Genomic DNA, 18425 nt, shown 5'->3' on the forward strand with positions numbered 1-18425 from the left:
GACCGTCGGGCTGGCCTTGACCAAGGCCGGACAATCGAAAAATAAAGACGCGAGGGGCGCATGGCGCAGCCAGAAAGCGTCGCGACGCCACGGTCGGCCGACGTCGCCATGCCGTAACGAGCGAAGCCCCGTATCTTCGGTTTTAATTTGGGCGGCCCCCCCATTTTTTTTTCAGTTTTCTGTGACCTCTTTAATTTCGCTCAAAGGTCGAATTTAGGGGCCCAAAAGTGCATCGATTTTCTCTTTTCTAAGGGGGGTAAAAAAGTAGTTGCGGTACCGACCTTGGCTTTTTGTACGTTCGATTTCCAGTTTATTTGTTGTTTGCGCAACTGAATTTTTTTGTTCAGTTATTATTGTTTTTAGGTGTTCAATTTAACGATACAAACTTTTTCAAGGTAAGTTTGTGTAGAAAGTGACTAACCTAACCTAACACAGTAAAATTTCATATAACCGTTAAATTGTCCAACAACAAGCCTTTATTTTTAAATTGTTTATGTTAGTTATCCTTGAGAACTATAAAGAAAACATCCAGCACTCCCCCTCTCTACTTATTGTCACACTATGTTATTTTTTGGTTGTACGCCACTGATTCATGCCTATATACTATTATACATCTGGTTCAACTTTAAGTAATCTTTGTGATGAAGTGAAAAATCCGCTAATTAGGTAGTTTTAAAGAGTGCATCTACAACTACATTTTTTAGGTGAACAATCTGAACTAAAACCGGCGCCATGAATTTGATGTTCCGTAAGAACTTCAGGGAACAAAAATCTGGTCCGATAACAGGGAAAGGGGCCAAAAGCACCGTGGGACGGCACGCCAGTAAACGATGCACCAGAGAACAGGGCTACACACCTATGGAGGAGCATCATTACCGCACCCATTTGTTTTTTAGCCCTCCTAGGTGCAGTTACAGCCAGGACGACTCGGACGGTGAGTTTGGTTTTGTTTACTTTCGGAATGTTTACTATAATTTGAGTGGCGAAACACCATTCAGCTTAAAGTAGAGAAGAGAATAGAAAAGTATTATGTTTTTCATATTATGGTACTACTTTATTTTAAGCTTTAAAATATTTTTTTTTTGGTATGTGGGTGCCGCTTTGAGCGCGTATAATTAATCGCAAAACTTTGTTTCATATTTTTATACGCAATTTTGGGGGGTGCTTCCACATTATTATTAAAACGTAAGTATTATCGAGCGTGTTAACCCCGTGACAATGTCCCAATAATACAGGGTGGCCAACTGGAAACTAGATCACTGAGAAAATTTTTGGTGACTAATAAGTTTACTCTTGAAAGTAAGATTTAGTTAGTGCAGTTGGGTTATCCTGTGTTAGAACCTTTGTGCTGTTATTGGGAGGACTTTGTTACTTCCAAGCCCCCTTAGTCTGATTCCTATAGTTCTACGTATTATTATATAGGTAGTCCTGGAAAGTACCACTTCAACTGTCTAACGTTAATTTATTAGTTATTTACTTTAAGTTAGAAAGTTGACTGGCTTTCCTTTTTGTATACTAATATATGAACCTGGCTGTAACGCACGACTCAATACCTAACCAGCTCACAATTATTTATAAGCGTATTATGTATGGTTTTATTCGTTTCAGGATCTATTGGTTCTACAGGTAAAACTAGTCGGAGAAATCCGCAAGGCCGAGGTCTCTGGTAGTTTTTTGAACATTTTATTTTTATTTTTTGGTCTATGTAGACGTGCCCACTAACCAGTGTGTTACACTAACTAGCCCCGTCCCACTTATTAACAACCGACGCTAATATAAAATTAGTTGGCAGGACACTTTACAAAAATATCCTTCAATATTTTTAATAATCCCTCGTGACTAACGTGCAGATCTATCAATACTTGTTCAGTAGTGTCGCATCCCCGCGACCGGTTCAAATTCTCGTTTGGTGTTGCGTAAATTCCTATTTTTAGACGACGTGGCTGCGTTTTTTCTTTTGCGGAAAACACAAAATACGGGCATCCTCAGGTAAACCACGCATTTCCAGCCATCAAATAGTCGGTAATTGCCTTTTGTTTCGCCCAGTCCTATATAAAAACCAGCTCCCACCACCACCAACACTTTATCCTCTCTTAAATACTGCATGCTTATGTTGAGTGTGCCAAAAATCCTGACGCGAGCTTGTATATGCAGGAATATTTAACAATGAGTTGACGTGTGCTGTTTTTCGTCTATGTAAAACACAATTTTTGGCCGTGCCGTACAGTTTCTTGCAATGTTTTTTTTTTGTTATTGTTACTGTCATTGATATAATGTTTATTTTTGTTTCGACACGTTGACGTCAGTTGGATTGTGATGATGTTATTGGGGAGGCTGTCGACGCTAGAAGTGACTTATATAACTTTTCAAATAGGTGCTTATAATTTTTTGTTTCAGAATTGCTGTCAGCTAAATTTAACGTTTGGATTCACTTTGACCAAAACCTAGAATATTAAATTTAATTTAACAGCATAATGGTAAAACTTTCGACAGCTGACTAGATAAGCATCATCTAGCATAAATAGGAGAATAACGTGAACTGGATCATTGCAGAGCCGCGTTGCGGCCCCATGACGGGTGCTGGCGGGGAACCCCCTCCCCCCAGCACGACAATCTCGCCGGCGATGACGGAATCCGATTTGCCCCAGCCTCTAATAACACGAACTCCTTCGGTCAGCTTGAAATGGCCGTCACACGGCAATAAAACAACCCCCACCAGACAGGTAATCAAGTTTCTGCAAACAATGAAACGTGGAAAAGTTTATAAAGTGTACGCATCTAGGTCAGTTTCAATCACGGCACTTCGGAGCTGGCCAAATCGCTTTCGGGGGTAGAAAAAGACTGCTTCATTATTCCCATCCATAGCTTAGATAGATTCCTTCCTGCCGGAGTGCCTATGCCGGTATGTAGATTTTTTTAAAACATTTTTCTTATTCTCTTTAGTGACTTCTGACTGTTACGTCACCGTCACATCCCTTATTTCATTAGACGAAAATCGAATAGAAATGTTATTGTCAGTTTGACGCCTGCTCAGAGTTGTTTTACTTTCTCAGAACTATTTTAAAGTGCCGGAAGCCTCTAAGATCATTTTTAACCTTTAAATGAATTAAATAAACCTTTTAAAAGTGCCAGAGGCCTCTACAAGTGTCTTAGACCTTCACAGAGCGGTTTTAAATTGTCAGAAGCCTCTAGAACCATTTTGAGAGTTCCATAAACCTCTAAATGCTATTGAGAACCTTCTAAAAATTGCCAGAAGCCTCTACAAATGTCCTTTCCAGACTTTTATTTTGTTGACATTTTCAAATGGAATTTTTTTTTTGCAATTATGGTTTTTAGGTAAAGTTTTATTTCTTATAGCATACCCTTTGTCGATATTCAGCTGTTTTCGAGAAAATAACAGTTAAAAAATATAACATGTTTTATTGCAAATAGTGTTCAAAAATCAGTAATTAAACAATTAAATTAAATTAATCAAAAAATTCTATATACAGGTGTGGTAAATCCAAAACCGACCATAGGAAAACCGCGTAACGGACAGAGAAACGTACATTATTGCATGCGCGGGACTAAGACAGAAAACGAAAAAAATATCAAGTAGGCCATATTTTCAGCGCGCTGTTGCCAAACGCCAAGTATCACTCAAATACCGTCAATAAAATAAGTTACTGGAAAAGGTTTTAATTTGACTGTGACATTTTGCACATGATCTGTCACAGTCAAATCAGAACATAGCCTAGGTGAACCTCATGAACAGACTATATTACGTTTATTAATTGATCATCAGAGACCGCCTCCGTCCATTAATGGAAATTACATGGATCGCAAAAATCAAGCCAATCTCCAGGTGATGGAGGTGCCAGATCCGAAACTTTGCGTTTTGTGTCATCTGATGAGTCAATTGGAGCCCATCGATCCAGTGTTAGAGTCCCCATTAATTAATCCGTTGTTTAAGCAACGAGTTACCGCAGGAGAGTTGGTTAATGAAGTTTCAATGGCGAAGAGTGCCGTAACTGGAATGTTGTTAACCAATATGGAGAGAAACGGTTAGTTGATTGTTTTGCCCCATTAAAACCCTAATAAAACTATATTTGTTTCAGCCGAATTTCCTTTTATAAGCTACTATGTGATAAATACATCGCAAACGAATCCAGTAATGTTTTATAACAATTTACGCACTGCCAGTTTAACAAAATTCGATCCCAGGTCGACCAGGTATACTCCCTGAAATTGCCGCATAACTTTCTGATCTACTTTAACATGTTTTAGATACACAGCAGCACACACTTTAGACTTATACACTGAAGTAGCGTCAATATGTAGGTAAGAACAATTATTAAATTGATGATTTGTTCTCACTTCATTACATTATCATATGATTCTTTATAGACCACCAATTCACGAAATAGGAGTACCATTACCAAAAATCCACAACCCAAACACTGGTTATATCATTTCAGTTTACAAAGTGTTTGAAGGAGACGACAGGGAAATTTTTGAAAGAAACTGGCTGTACTGGACAGGTCAGTTAAACAGCAACAAAACCAAACTGTATATAAAAATTGTGTTTTTAGGAGCTCGGATGATTTACAGGTATTTACCGCAACGCGCAGGTTTACGGAAAATCTCATTGCATAAGTCACTAAGTCCGAAAGGGGACAAGATGTATGTGTTGATGTGCGAGTGTGCCAATTTACTGCCAGATGTCACCGTATGTGCTTTATTATTGCCGGCCCTTAGGGCCCGCCTCACCGGGTACACGGGTCTTTTTAGGCCCATACAGTCGTTTTAAGTCACACAACTATTACCATATCAATGGACAATCAGTGCTTGTGGACATTTTGACAGATTGATTGTGACCATTATACCAATTAGTATGCTTAAAATAGTAGAAAATTGGCTGTGCTAGATACCAGCCAACCATGTGATATATAAACACCGTAAGGATCCACATTGTTAATCCAATCACAAATATTGGTATTTACTGGTTTCATAATAATATTGAATGCAATAACTGATTGGTTGAGTGGTGTGTACAACCCTTTAGCTGGATACAATTTAGAGTAAACGCAACCAGTATAGTAAGCAAAATAAGTTTAAAAAGAATTCACATACCAACTTTTACACTCCTTGTGTAGTGTTAAGTTTGACAACAATTTAGTATTATATTCCCTTGTTGATTTTGACTTTTTTTTAATAAAGCTTTCAAGAAACACTTTTTTAATACATTTACATTAATCCACAGTTTTGTTAAGTTTGCCATAATATTACATATTTTTTAGTGATGTGAGTGTGTATAATACGGATACATAAGTTACAACTATGGAATAGTATATCAAAACCTCCCTATAATACAAATCACTTGTGGTCGTTTTACGACTTTTTGGCGCAAGGTAATAATAATTGAAGAACAATACAATAAGTTCCTATATTATACAGGATGTCCGTTTTACGAGCTCAACCATGGGGATCTCGGTTATTTGAAGAGATACAAAGTCGGTTAAATCAGGGCGTCGTTTTTAAAATTACAAAATTCCAACTATTTCCGAAATTATCTGGAAAAACGTTTTTAATTTTTTCTGGACTTATTTGAAGAGACAAATAAAAATGACCGACACATCGTCACAGCCACTTTTTCTCCTCTACAAGGTGGCGGAGGCAAATTTGGAATCCAACGTTTCGATTTTCCGAAACCATCATTAGAAATAATCATGAATAATTGATTAGTTATAGGACGAAATTTAATAAAATACCGTATTTGAATATTTTTTTAGGGTTCATTTTTATTCAAGCAGAGATGGTATTTAATAATTTTTTGTTAATTAATTCGACCAAGTGAAACTTCATGATGTTTTTTAATTTTCCACATTTTTGTCGTTATTTATAGGCTGAGATAAAAAATGTAAACATTTTACGACACTTTTTTATTTATTATGTTGTTTGCACGGCTAATTATCCCATCGATTCGATGGTTTTAGTGTAGTGATGTACGATTGGTTAATTGGTCGGTTTCAGTCTTTTCTGCTGACTGCCAAAGTACAAAAAGTTTCGATCAGGATCGACACTATTTGATAATTTTCACATTCCTATACATAATCACCAGCAGTTTTTCGCATGCACCATCGTCACCTGATTTGGTCACATTTTTTTTACTGCTTTAACGTGCACAATAACGCGTTAGTTTTGAACGAACCAACATTGAAAATGGTGCGGGTGTGGTTACTTACGGAAGAAAGGAGTTTAACTCCCAGATACATTACGCTGGAGGAATTGTACAAAACTAGCGGAGTGGAGTACTATCAAGTAAGTTGTGAATAATCAATCAGAAAGTGGACGTGATTTTTTAAAATTATGCTATTAAAGATCGACACCAACAACTACGAAGACGATCCCTTGCTAAAAAATCTTGTAGACCAAAGAGATAATCACCACGTTAACAAAGTGGAGAATTTGGTAGACGACGACCTGCTGGGGCATATCACTGAGCATTTTCACGAGCACGACGAGTTCCGGTTGGTTTTGACCGGTTGCGGCTACTTTGATATTCGCGATAAATACGACGAATGGTTAAGAATTGAGCTGATACCGGGTGATTTGATTGTTATCCCCGGTGGATGCTACCACAGATTTGTGGTAGAAGACAAGGTTAGTTGGTTTTCATTGTTAGATTAAGGTCCAGTGTTTTCACTTCAGAATAATTTTATTCTAAAGATAATTTCTAGAAAAATCTTGTAATCAGACGCTATTGGTCACTTCTATGGAAATTATCCTAAGAATAAATTTATCTGCAGGAAAAAGTACCGGCCCTAAGTGTTATTGTTACTGCCCCGATAAATTGTAGGCAACCTACAAAGGAGTGAGGTTCCTAAAGGATTATGGCTACAAGGCCTACCCTAGACCTAACGATGAGTTGGACAGTCGTAAAGACTACATGAGGAGACTGTACAATGGAGCTTATGATGATCAAACTAGAGAAAATGCAGTTAATGACCTGCCGGTTTAAAACACAAAGAAATTTCAAAATTGTACACAGGAAATCTGTGGAAAAATCAATGAGTTAGAGAAAGATGGTGATACACTTTGTCAAAACGAATAGGGGCAGTACAGTCACATGACAACTTCCTCTGATGAATACCTTGATTACGTCAGTTTGTCACCATTTTTGACTAACTCTTGATTTTTCTTTTATCACAAGACTCCCTATGTATACATTTGAATTTTCCATAGTTGTACATGTGCGGCTAATGAACGGTTCACATAAGCACTTACACTTAATAATTTAAAAAAAAAACTAGTTAATAATGTGATTTCTTTCATATTTTGCATACTAATTGAAAATGAGTGTATTTTCTGCTGTGTAGACACTAAGAAGTATTCATAATACTAACATAGGAGTAGGCAGCTCTCAGCATCTGATAAAATAAATAAAAATTGTTATATACGGATTATTGAATTATTAATTTACCAAAACTGCGGACTGAGTGGTCATAGCTCCGAAAGGGCCGATGGTCACCACTAAAGGCTTTTGAGCTCTTTGTAGTACAAATTTGACCAATCTCACCCCGTCTGGACTTAAATTAAACCAGTGGCTTTCAAATATCGCGTCCGCCACTCGCTCACTCTGGAAATGGTTACAAAAAAATACTGAACATTTTTATTCAAATATGTCGGACCTGGAGCTTCAACTCGTTGGCCGCCCAACCTAGAATGACAATCTGGGTGGTCAGAAGACACACTGCTAGAGTTTGTTGAAAAAAACCTTTCGTAGAGTCGGCCTATTTTTGTGTACAACATACTACAGTGATACACTCTGTAAATAATAAAATTACCTGCAGGAAATTAGTTACCGCAGTTGCTAGATCCAGTGAACTGACTGCGTATTCCACAAATATTACAAATTTTAAGGACCCATTAAGGCGTTGACAAAACCTAAAGAATTATAATTTACAATAATATTTCATTGGTTTTTTTGGGTTACTATCATACCGTATAGTTCTGCGATGCTCCTCAACAAAATCTACCAGTTCTTTCACCTTTTCGTAGGCATCAAAACTATCACGATCTTCCGGGATCAGTTTCCGAATCTTCAGCTGTAACATCTCCATTCGAGTGGTGGCATATACCAGCAACACTATAACGATAACGCTTTGGGCGCTGACGAAATTGAAGATTTCCCATCCGAATAAAAGTTGAGAGACGTAATAACAATTTGGGCGGTTCAGTTTGTTGTAGGGCGTCCACAGTTGATATCCTAAATGGACTTCGCCTACAGTAACATTGCTTGTATATTGCTCTCGCAGTCTGTTGTACTGAAAACATGCTAAAAGTTGATTTTTATTATGTAATTTGGTTATTGATGGGTGATACATTACACATTGTGACCGCTGCCAACACCGTGCAAAAAGTGATCCCAGTTAATGTGGCTGCAAGACAATTAGATAATTTAACTTTTTGATTGTAAAATGCTTGAACGTCTTTGTCGCTGTGCTTCCAAATTTCCTCTTCCTTTTCGATTACCTCGTTCAATAATTCCACCACTTTAAGTTTTTTATATGCAATCAATTTTAGGGTAACTTTGATGGTGTACATAAACACCAACATACCCGAAGTTATGGTTTCGTAGTCGTACTTTTGAACAATGAGACGAATAAATTCAGCCCAGATGCTCAAGCAGAGCAATCTAAACAAAAGAATTGTACATTTGGAGTAGTGCCTGTAGATTAAGTTTAGCTTGGGGGATGCTAGGGGCCTTTCCCAGAAACCGATTACTATAAGATTGATCTTTAATATTCGGACGAGTTTTTCGTTTGAGTTGATCATTTTTCACTTCTATGTGAAAGTGATTTGTTGAAAGTCAACTGAGATTTGTGTGTATTTAATTTTTAGATGGCACGTATAATAACAGTAATTTTGTCTCCAAATTAGTAGGGAATAGTAAATGAGACACGCAATGGGTGTTAAAAAAAAAAACACCAAAATTGACTTTGGTTGTCTGTTATATTATGTAGTATATACATAAAATAACGCTATAATTAATCCTTATACAGTTGATGACAATCATTTCCAATCATACTAAACTAATCACCGAGGATTTTTCATTACTATATATATTATATGTATGTATACTCAACAACAATATTATGATAGGTATGATTTAAAAAAAAAATGAAAACAATTACAAGCAACACTTAGTCAAAATATACAATAGACGGTATAAAATATAAAACAAATGTTCTTTATCATTACCTGTATAATATATACACACAAAAAACTTGGCTACTTACTGATGTAATGAAAATGGGTGCGAAACGGAAATAACTGTCTCAGCGTATAGTTTTATTATACATTATACAGTTATGAGAGTTGTGAAATGTTTATTATCTTATTATTGATATAAAGTTTTATTAAATATTTATAATGAGGATTCACTGAGGGTTAAGCTTAAAAGGAAGGAAAGTCAGAATGAAGCTATTATAGCTGGATTTTAGTAGAATACCTTTGTTCAAGCTTACAAGATAATAATATTTGTACTAGCTATTTAGGGTAACTAAAGTATAACTTTTGTTCTAGTCCAGTCAAAAAAGTGATAATTTTCCAAAAAAAAAAGGCCTAAAATAAAACTGAACTTGTAATAGAAAAGGTGGTAAGAGTTTAAACTAGAAAAATACTGCAGGCACGTACGGGTTAATACTGACTGCTGCCACACCAAATTGTTTATTTACAGAATACAATAGGACGTCTACTAAATGGATTTATCGCGTTCTATAACCGAAAATATTAAATTCGCTTAAGGGATATGGTTTTTTACTTGTTCTGTGATGATGTAGCCTATAATTGCGGAAGAATTCCAGGACATTTGTGAACTAGTTCCGGATTTCTTCCACTAAGATTACGCGTTCTTTTTGAACTTGCAATCATTCGCTAGCGAGTCGATAGGCTAAACAAGTAGCATGTTCAGACGCAAATGGCGTTTCGGTCACTTCAGTTTGTATAGCCACCATTTTGTCTATCGCTCGGTGAGAGTAACGCTACATTGCCTATAAAATATCGCACCTAAACGGCCAACCAATAAATTAAAACTATAATAAATATCCTTAGTTATCTTTTATACAAACAAACAAAAAAACATACATGGTGGTTTTGGTTTAATAATATTTAAAAACGAGTATGGCTGAACAGATTTCCGAGGCACGGTACAAAAAAACTTTTGTTACAGGTCTTTAATAACTTTGTGCAATTCTAGAAAGTGCGGCATTTGTGTAAATCACTGTTCATATAGTTTGTGCTGTGATTTACGCAAGTGCTGCACACGTAGACTTACCACAACTTCCTGTCTAGAAAGTTACAGCATCCTGTCTGGTAAGTTATTGCACCAAAGCTTTCTCAAAAGTAACGTAAAGTTCCAAATTTGGATACTAGAAATCGCCAAATTTACGATTTTTTTTTAAACATTCAATCAAGATCATCTGTATCCAAAATAACGATGATGAAAAATCACTCAAATCATCCGCACCATTTGGTACAATTCCACCAAAAAACCTCGACTATAGGGTCAGAACGTTAAAAATGACTCGTCACGTGACTTCAGTAAACGGAAACAATTATAATCAACTGACAAGTGATTTTTGACATATTGACCTGACCGGTCGACTAGTTTATAAAACATGCCCAATTACATTCGTCACAATTTAAGAAGCGTAGTTTTTTAAATATTTTAGGTATACCTATATAATACTATCAAGTTGTTTACGTCACAAGTATTTATTCTCGGATTAAAGCTCGTAGTCATATACTTACATATAACTCCTAAACCTTTACACACTCAGGCATTTGTTCTAATAAATTACGATACACACGCGCTTAGTTTGACGTTGACAGCCCAATAGTCAGGCTGTGTTCCCATTGCGTCTGACGTCACTAATTTCCTATTGGTCAACAGTAAATTTTCAGCTGACAGATCTGGCAACACATTTTTCTACTGTTCACAGTAGTTGTTTCTAAACACGATATTTTTAATTGTCATTTGTCAATGTTTTGTTTATTTTTTGCTTTGCTTTGTTATTCAGCTAATTATCGCCTTGGAAACAAGGATAAATGGTAATATCTTCCATTCTTAAAGTTCGTCGTCCAAAACGTCAAAACACTAAAAACAGACGCAGGAAGTTGAAAATGTTCAGCTTCTTGCGGGCTGTCATTTTCTAATTTTGTTTCTACCAATAAGAAATAAGTGACGTCAGACGCAAAACGCGGTTATGGGAACTAACCTTGTGTGTGTCAACATGACATTTTATGCGATATATACATGTGCAGCATTTGCATAACTCTCTGCACAGTGGGTAGTTTGAGATTGGTCAAATTGCTGCACATATCGACTTACCTTGTGCGTAAAATACCTGAGTATGATGTAATCGGGAGTATCATTTACTTCACACGCTTTTCGGCAGCCTCTAAAAAACGCACGGCATTATTATCAACAAGTATTATAGGGAGGTAGCACACTGGCTGCCCGAGCAGCGGGAACACTACATGGTTCTTTTAAAATTCAATAATTGGTTTCGAATTCCAAAACTTGTTTGGAGATGTTGCCTAATTGGGGACGTCGACCGTCCATCCATATCAAGAGCGCATATCATCTGGTCGCCGTTCAGTGGCCGCCCTTATTAAATTAGTATATTCTATTTCTAACGTTTGCCTAGCCTGAAATCAACATAATCCCAGTTAACAACTAAATTCCACTACTATAGAGCGGCGAAACTCACTTGGGTGTTTTGAGTAGGAATCTGGAGGGCTAAAGCCATACTGTTTGCATCGAAGCCCTCGTCAAGCGCTACTAAAGCGCCGTGAACTCCTGATTCTAATAAATTATTACCGTACTCCTGAAAATTTGTACCAATTAACTTAACAATAAATACATCTCTTGTAAGTCGATAGGTTACCTTCAGCCCTATTTGTGCGACCCACTTAATTAACCGTTCGTTACTCCATACTAGCACGTCCACATTAGAGTTTTCACAGTTTTTCCTCCTCTCCTCCAACACGTTCCTATCATAATTCAACCTCTTGAGGCAAGATATGCCAAATTGTAAACTTGTTCTGAAACAGCCGTTTATTCAAGACATCAGCAATTTTTCCACATAAACTCAGGAGTACCTGTGAAAACTATCGACCATTTTTAATTGGCCCCGCAGATCTTTCTTAGTTAAATGATCCAACATTCGAGCATCCACCAGACATTCCATAAATGTGGTCCGATATTGAGGCAGCCCCAATGAAGGCAACCACGAATTTCCTACCCATTCGTGGTTCATATCCCCAAACGCCAAAGTGGTGCGAGAGGTTTTGGGCGCACTAGGCGAAGTCAACGACACCATTTCTTGGATGGCCAAACGTAACTTAAGTCTATGAAGCGGATTACTTATGCCTGGAAATGGCTTATTTAGAGATTGTTTTAAGTTGGTGCCAGCAAAATCTAACCTATTTCTCTTTGGATTTCAGTATCACTGAGGGCGCTCATAATGGCACCGGACTTGACGTTAGCCCTACAAGCGGCAACGTACCACGCGGGCATTCCCACCCATAGCTCCAACCAAGCAACAATGGTGGGTCCATTCCACAGAGCAAAGGGCGTTCCCGCTTTCATTGCTTCGGCTAACAGTTCATGTCGGTAATCACGTTCCCTTAAATTGCAAAATTTTGGTTGAGACTTATTAGCAAAAATGAACATTTTTAGTATTAGTCTTACTTTTTCTTCTGCCTTCGTTCAAACTCCACAGCTTTCTGACCAACTTTTCCCGATATACTCATGGAATCACTCAAGTCACCATCGGGAAGGGTGATGCTGCTCTGGCTGAGACTCAGATTGCTGTCGGTTCCGGGCATATCTTTTCCTTTCACCTGTTGATTACCAACATTAAATTTTCCTACTAGCCAAGTAGAGGCAATCAACACACCTTTTCCTTTTTACTGAAGAACCGTCCCAAACTGCTCTTGATTCCTTTTTTCTTTTGAGCTGCCGCGGCCGCCGCTGCCGCTGCCGATGCCGCGTCTCTGTTGAAGCCAGTGGCGGAAGCGTAAGGGTTTTTGTGTAAACTCTCTTGACTGCTGTGACGAGAGGATAGAGGTGATGGTGGCGTGTGAGTGTTCTGTCCTGGCCTAAACACACATTCTCTACGCTACTGACTAAACTAAACGTCTAGAAGTCGTGCAATTTTAAAGCGAGAAGCTTTGTCTTTTGCTGACTAGCAAACGCATTAATATACATGTACACATTGAGTAGTGAAACATAGTGTAGTATCTATGATGCATTTCATTTGCTAAATGATCATTTATCTTTAAAGTTAAAGTTTAGTGTACGATTGGTAATTGTCAGTTTTATAGAGTAGCAATGTAAGGCCCAGATGTACAATAGAGTGGTTCTACTTGTAAATGGGTTAAAGTCATAAACTTTTTAACTAAACTGTGCTTAGAACTACGATTGTACGATAGGCCTAAGACAATAAAATAATAGTTTTCTGGTCGTATACATATTGTTCAGTGACTTCTGACTGCTACGTCATATCCCTTATATCATTTCATTAGACAAACATGATAGTACTAATTATTGTCAGTTTGACAGTTCAATGAATGTCAGGGTATTTTGACGTTTTTATCAGTTTCCAAAAAATAAGTGGTATGAGTCATCTTATAGCAGTTTTGTGTCCGAAATGCCGTTCAGATATAGTAAAAAGGTGTTTAAAACCTTCATAGAGTTATTTTAGTTTGCCACAGGCTTCTAAGACCATTTTGAAAGGTCTATACATCTCTAAATGTTACTAAAAATCTTCTTAAAAACGGCAGAGGTCTCTACAAATGTTTTATACCTTCATAGAATTGTTTTAAATTGCCGGAGGCCTCTAAGATCATTTTAAATGTACCACAGGCCTCTACAAGTATTCTAAACCTTGTAAGAATTGTTTAACAGGTTTGGTTATATAATTTATTGTAGCCCCTGCCTTAAGTCATTTTGACAATCAATCAATATCACATTTAATCACCGACATGCGTTTTTTGCTGGTGATTGTGACTCAAAAGTCACTGAACAGACGCAACAGTAGTTTGGCTGCACAAAAAAAACACAAAACAACTCAAAACTCAGTTGTCAACTTGTATGAACTTCAGTTTTCCTTAAAACTAGTATTGATCGAATGCATCAATTAAGTGAATTTTGAACAACTGAACTTTGAACAAAAACACCCAAACACGTAAAGCATTAAGCAAGTAATATTAACCTGTAGTTAATTCCTGGAGACAAGGCGCGTCCGTGTCTAGCCATTAGAAAAATTAATGACGATAATTATTAGACAATTCAATGTATTAGTTTGTGGGGGCATCAGCTTACCTTCGTAGCTCTTCCTGACTGTGAGCGATAGTTTGAGCCATCCGTTCTAAACGTAGCGATCGAGCTGTCAGAGGCGAAGCCCCTCCCCCGCTTCCGTTGTCTCCCAAATGCATTTCTTCCCTCGACATTTCGGAGGACAAAGCGGCCAATTGCAACTAACCAAACCGGTTTTAATTAGTAAACAGAGCGAAAACTAGCTTATTGGTAAAAAATAACCGTTAAAAATATCACGTGAAATATGACAACACCGAAACAAATAAAGTTAGGGACAACTTTTAACGGGTATTTTTTGGTTTTAACTAGTATTCTTAAAATAATGGGTTTCGTATAAGTATCAGAAGCGACCAAAAGCAAGTGGGGTACCTCCAACCTTTATTTTAGGAAATTCTTGTATATTTGATCATGCACAGCCAATCATAATTGAGTTACATTACGAAGAAAAAAAATACTTGATTATTCAGCCAGTGGCGTCTGTGTATGTATACGTGTGCTGGATGGTGGTTTAAGTGTAAAAGCAAATTGAAAGAAACTAAACTAAGCCTCATCTGTCGCGTGTCTATTTCACATTTTCTATTTTTCAAAAGGTCAATTACTTGATTTTTCTACTAATTGATAAAAAAGAACCGAATGAAAACTAGAGACTACACTCAACAGATGCGTTAATATGAAAAGAAACATAAAAATCACTGTCATGATAAATATAGATCAGCCAATCAAAGACAGACGATACGTGGTGGGCACAAACCTGGCTGGATGGTAACGATTCGGACAAAGTGCCTGGGCTCAAAGTCGAGTGATATTGTTGCAAATGGGCTGGAGACATACTTGCCGGAGCCTACAACATCGTTGACAATACAAAATTGTTTTTTGAATCCTCAATTTCTTTGTTTCATTTTTTAGTATTGAACAATTTAGCTACATGCTTTTGTATTGTCTTTCTAACCGTGTCCATACTCCTTCTGTGGTGGTTTTCAAATGCACATAAAAACAATTATTAACATAGTGATTTGTTTGAAATAAAGTGATCCAGAAGGAGCAGGAGGAGAAACCCAGCTCACCGTGTGATACTTATGTAAGTAATCCCTCTGAGGGCTATGATGCGACTTGGGCGTGGATCTACCGCTTACAGGAGGTGATTGTCTTTCCAGACTGCGTCCTCTGGCCAACAAGTTCATGTGCTCCATGCTTCCGACTCGCGACTCCAACTCTTCTGCTCTGGCTTCCGTGTTTTGCTTCTCCTCTTGGATTAGTCGGATTTCATTGTTGATGGCGTCGAGCTGCTCTTGTAGCATCATGGCTAATGTTTGAGCATCGGTGTGGCCCGATGGTGATAGCATATCTGCCGTACTGCAATGCACATAACTAATAATGAATTTTAGATCCACTGAAATAAACGATAGTATACCTGAACAAACTGTCATTATCGTCACCTTCCGCATCGCTGGATACGTCAAAAGCCTGCTGCACATTGGCCAACACATGCGCCTGTTGCATTTTCTCCCACTCGTGTTCGGTCATTGAACGGGAACCAAAACCCATTTTAGGTTCTTCGTCGATTGGAGTGCGGCTTTTGGCAGGTCTTCTTAAGGAATGCGTATCGAAGCTGGAATGGCTGGCGCTACGTGAGAAATTGTTCGGGTCGACCGCGTTGGGCGACAGCGATCTATTTCCAACGTTTGTTAGTTTGAGTTGAATAATAATTTGAAAATCTAACCTGGTCAAAGCGTCAGTTTGCTGAATGTTGTAAGCAATTTCTTGTTGCAACATTTGTCTCTTGACGTTGTCAATTTCTAACCTTGACTTGGCCAGCTCTTTCATTATTTCAGCTTTCTGCTGGTCAACTTCCTCCATCAGTTTTCTTGTCTTGTCTAGTTCCTGAGTCAAGCTGTTTTTCTCCTTTACATACAGGTTGGATAGTTAAGAAATTATTTTCTTTATAATTAAAAGAAACTAACCTGTAAGGCGTGCATGCGTTCTTTAAGATGATCCTGCAATCGATCATTAGACTCGGACAGCAACTTATCCACGGTGGCGGACAATCTGGAATTGTGGTCCTCGTTCATTTTCAGTCTTTGATTCAGTCTGACTAGTTCTGCGTTCTTCTCGTCCAGACTGGCTTCTAGACGTTGAATTCGGTCTTCAGCTGATCCGTGCCGTTCTTGAGCCTATACGCACATACTTATTATTATTGTGACACAAAATAATGCTAAAACTAACAGAAAGATGCACAAAACAAGCAAGGAAATTTCCGGACAATAAAAGGATCGTAAAAAGAAATGCGAAGGAAACAATACTAGTAAACTACAAGTTAAAGGATCACTAGCTCAAGGCTCACTTTCCAGCTAACATATAAAACTATTACATCAAAAACTTCCCACCTTAGGCTAGTTGTAACTTTTTAGTAAAATACTATGGGGAATTACGTCGCAACTTTGCCTAAGATGTGATAAGTCAAGATCTTTATGGGGGTTTCAGACATGTATCTGGATGAAGCTGTAACAACGTAAGGCAACTATGTATTTTTTTGGAAATAAAAACAGGACTAATAGTTTCTTTCGGTAGATTTGATACTTAAAATATCCAATAAATTACTACTCAAACAACGTAAACAATAGAACACCATATTAGCAGTTAAAGAACACCTTCACCTGGTTTGTTTTGCCTGAAAGGTAGCCTCGCATTACACAGTTATCATCCGTAACATCTAAAATGAATCTACTGCGCTATTAACTAAACATACACAGTGTCTAAACTGCTCGTCGGTTGAAATGTTTACAAATAGCAAGATAGTGAAAATAACGTAGATTGTAATGAAAGCATAGGAGCATTTTAACGGACAAGCAACGTAATCATCGAAAGTTTACAACATCGTTGAAAATTTTAAGTGAGAGAAGATGATTAGACAGAAACAGACAGGGATAGAGATAATAAAATAAGTGAGCTGAGAGCCTCGTACCTGAGGTCTCACCTGCGTTAGCGCCTCCATGCGCTGTTTGAGCTGTTCTTCTATTTCCGGCAGTTTCGAATATTGGGCCAGCTTTTGTTCAGCCAATTCCAGCTTCTCCTGGATGGCCCCGATTTTCTCCTCGTGCAACTGGAAATTAAACATCAAATCGGCTATTTTACCTATAACGTGATGCATGTTAATGCACTGGTTAAGCTGTAACGTGTATATGCACTATCTAACTAACCGTATTAGTGCGATTGAACTGTAAACAATACAACAAGGACTCATACGAATAATTTCGATATTGTTATTCATCATGATAATCCCAATAGTAAATACGGTCGGGTCTGTTTACGTTCGTACCTTGATCTGGGCTTCTTTGTGCTGCAGTTCCTGCTCGAGTTTCTCGTTCAAATCGTGCAGGGACGTGCTCTCTCTTTGGGCGTTGAGGTAGCGCTTCTCCAGGGTGGCAATTCTTTCCTCTTGGTCTTCTTTTTGCGCCACGTTCTCCCTGAGGTCGCGTTGTAATTTGGAGTTCATGTCTTGCGATTTTAACAAGTCTTTCTGAGCCTTGGCCAGGTTCTCCTCCAGCTCCCCCACCCGGTTCTGCATCTCAGCCACTCGCCGTTGCCACGTGCTGATTTCGTTAGTCTGTTAAGTGAACATTCGAATAAACGGAATGAACTAGTTTAATGACAGTGGATTTTGTCACTTTTTTCACATTTAAACATAACATCCTCACCTGTTGCTCAAGTGCTTGTTGCAAATCTGCAATACGGGCGGCACTTTCAGCGGATTCGCCTTCAACTCCACCATTTGTCAGTCGTGGTTTGGCAGGTAACGCCTGAATTCCACAACATGCTGTACATTTATACATAACCCCATCGACGTGCAAATTTTAACTTTTATGTACAACGTCGAAATATATACACTCATGCAAGAAAAGAACAAAGATGCATACCTTGTGAAGATTGTTGCTGTTGCCGATTTGTTCGGTCGTATCCACTTGACCGTTTTCCTTTGGTTTGTCTTCAATGGCGGTGACGCCAGAAAGCGGTAATCCTTGTTTCAAATTTTGCAACTGTAACGAGTGACAAATCAGTT

General features: G+C 38.0%; 4 protein-coding genes across 30 annotated transcripts in view; 2 read left to right on the top strand and 2 right to left on the bottom strand.

The window, feature by feature from the left end:
- Nucleotides 1-85: 85 nt before the first annotated feature.
- LOC145730197 (uncharacterized) lies at nucleotides 86-5212 on the top strand. 7 transcript variants are annotated; one of them, XM_081981282.1, is made up of 10 exons: nucleotides 86-395; nucleotides 705-934; nucleotides 1609-1659; nucleotides 2554-2723; nucleotides 2783-2902; nucleotides 3785-4043; nucleotides 4098-4212; nucleotides 4267-4320; nucleotides 4387-4520; nucleotides 4572-5212. In XM_081981282.1, the coding sequence occupies exons 2-10, from the start codon at nucleotides 733-735 to the stop codon at nucleotides 4787-4789; spliced, it is 1323 nt and encodes a 440-aa protein (XP_081837408.1). In that variant the 5' UTR covers nucleotides 86-395; nucleotides 705-732; the 3' UTR covers nucleotides 4790-5212. The 7 variants fall into 7 exon arrangements, with proteins under 7 accessions (XP_081837408.1, XP_081837411.1, XP_081837409.1 ...); XM_081981285.1 differs by having other exon boundaries at nucleotides 1609-1626; XM_081981283.1 differs by having other exon boundaries at nucleotides 1627-1659.
- Nucleotides 5213-6022: 810 nt separating this feature from the next.
- Nucleotides 6023-7442, top strand: LOC145730202 (acireductone dioxygenase-like). The gene is made up of 3 exons (XM_081981295.1): nucleotides 6023-6300; nucleotides 6361-6642; nucleotides 6839-7442. Exons 1-3 carry the CDS (start codon nucleotides 6112-6114, stop codon nucleotides 6998-7000), a joined length of 633 nt encoding a protein of 210 aa, XP_081837421.1. The 5' UTR covers nucleotides 6023-6111; the 3' UTR covers nucleotides 7001-7442.
- On the bottom strand, nucleotides 7276-8835 carry LOC145730198 (odorant receptor 7a-like). Of its 2 annotated transcripts, none has more exons than XM_081981290.1 (5): nucleotides 8370-8835; nucleotides 7984-8317; nucleotides 7827-7926; nucleotides 7671-7772; nucleotides 7276-7618 (listed from the first exon to the last, which is right to left on the bottom strand). In XM_081981290.1, exons 1-5 carry the CDS (start codon nucleotides 8815-8817, stop codon nucleotides 7454-7456), a joined length of 1149 nt encoding a protein of 382 aa, XP_081837416.1. In that variant the 5' UTR covers nucleotides 8818-8835; the 3' UTR covers nucleotides 7276-7453. The 2 variants fall into 2 exon arrangements, with proteins under 2 accessions (XP_081837416.1, XP_081837417.1); XM_081981291.1 differs by having other exon boundaries at nucleotides 7984-8306; nucleotides 8365-8835.
- Nucleotides 8836-8975: 140 nt separating this feature from the next.
- The window catches only part of Liprin-alpha (PTPRF interacting protein alpha), a 39648-nt gene continuing 30198 nt past the window's right edge, over nucleotides 8976-18425 (bottom strand). For 4 of the 20 annotated variants that reach the window (XM_081981258.1, XM_081981257.1, XM_081981252.1 and 1 more), the window contains 18 exons: nucleotides 18283-18402; nucleotides 18064-18165; nucleotides 17685-17972; nucleotides 17331-17468; nucleotides 16330-16539; nucleotides 16089-16270; nucleotides 15780-16037; nucleotides 15433-15736; nucleotides 15120-15209; nucleotides 14375-14529; nucleotides 14265-14300; nucleotides 12948-13149; nucleotides 12740-12891; nucleotides 12472-12674; nucleotides 12148-12418; nucleotides 11934-12090; nucleotides 11757-11873; nucleotides 8976-11694 (listed from right to left, as the gene is read on the bottom strand). In XM_081981258.1, coding sequence (XP_081837384.1) covers nucleotides 11614-11694; nucleotides 11757-11873; nucleotides 11934-12090; nucleotides 12148-12418; nucleotides 12472-12674; nucleotides 12740-12891; nucleotides 12948-13149; nucleotides 14265-14300; nucleotides 14375-14529; nucleotides 15120-15209; nucleotides 15433-15736; nucleotides 15780-16037; nucleotides 16089-16270; nucleotides 16330-16539; nucleotides 17331-17468; nucleotides 17685-17972; nucleotides 18064-18165; nucleotides 18283-18402 — 3066 coding nt within the window. In that variant the 3' untranslated portion in view covers nucleotides 8976-11613. Of the gene's footprint in view, nucleotides 11695-11756; nucleotides 11874-11933; nucleotides 12091-12147; nucleotides 12419-12471; nucleotides 12675-12739; nucleotides 12892-12947; nucleotides 13165-14264; nucleotides 14301-14374; nucleotides 14530-15119; nucleotides 15210-15432; nucleotides 15737-15779; nucleotides 16038-16088; nucleotides 16271-16329; nucleotides 16540-17330; nucleotides 17469-17684; nucleotides 17973-18063; nucleotides 18166-18282; nucleotides 18403-18425 lie in introns of all 20 variants that reach the window. The other 16 variants (XM_081981262.1, XM_081981254.1, XM_081981271.1 and 13 more) reach the window with 13 other exon arrangements.

Source organism: Ips typographus, linkage group LG6 (genome assembly GCF_016097725.1).
Source record: "Ips typographus isolate SLU linkage group LG6, UJ_Ityp_2.0, whole genome shotgun sequence".
NCBI classification, from domain to species: Eukaryota; Metazoa; Arthropoda; class Insecta; order Coleoptera; family Curculionidae; genus Ips; species Ips typographus.

Bases quoted from the DNA above. Each gene is read 5' to 3' on its own strand.
- LOC145730202 (XM_081981295.1), top strand. From the start codon at position 6,112: ATGCACCATCGTCACCTGATTTGGTCACATTTTTTTTACTGCTTTAAC. The intron at 6,301-6,360 runs GTAAGTTGTGAA...ATGCTATTAAAG, and splicing joins GCGGAGTGGAGTACTATCAA to ATCGACACCAACAACTACGA. The intron at 6,643-6,838 runs GTTAGTTGGTTT...GATAAATTGTAG, and splicing joins GATTTGTGGTAGAAGACAAG to GCAACCTACAAAGGAGTGAG.
- LOC145730197 (XM_081981282.1), top strand. From the start codon at position 733: ATGAATTTGATGTTCCGTAAGAACTTCAGGGAACAAAAATCTGGTCCG. The intron at 4,044-4,097 runs GTTAGTTGATTG...TATTTGTTTCAG, and splicing joins AACCAATATGGAGAGAAACG to CCGAATTTCCTTTTATAAGC. The intron at 4,321-4,386 runs GTAAGAACAATT...GATTCTTTATAG, and splicing joins GAAGTAGCGTCAATATGTAG to ACCACCAATTCACGAAATAG.
- LOC145730198 (XM_081981290.1), bottom strand. From the start codon at position 8,817: ATGATCAACTCAAACGAAAAACTCGTCCGAATATTAAAGATCAATCTT. The intron at 7,773-7,826 runs GTAATTTTATTA...ACACAAAAATAG, and splicing joins CGGTAACTAATTTCCTGCAG to GCCGACTCTACGAAAGGTTT. The intron at 7,619-7,670 runs GTCCGACATATT...AACCATTTCCAG, and splicing joins CCAACGAGTTGAAGCTCCAG to AGTGAGCGAGTGGCGGACGC.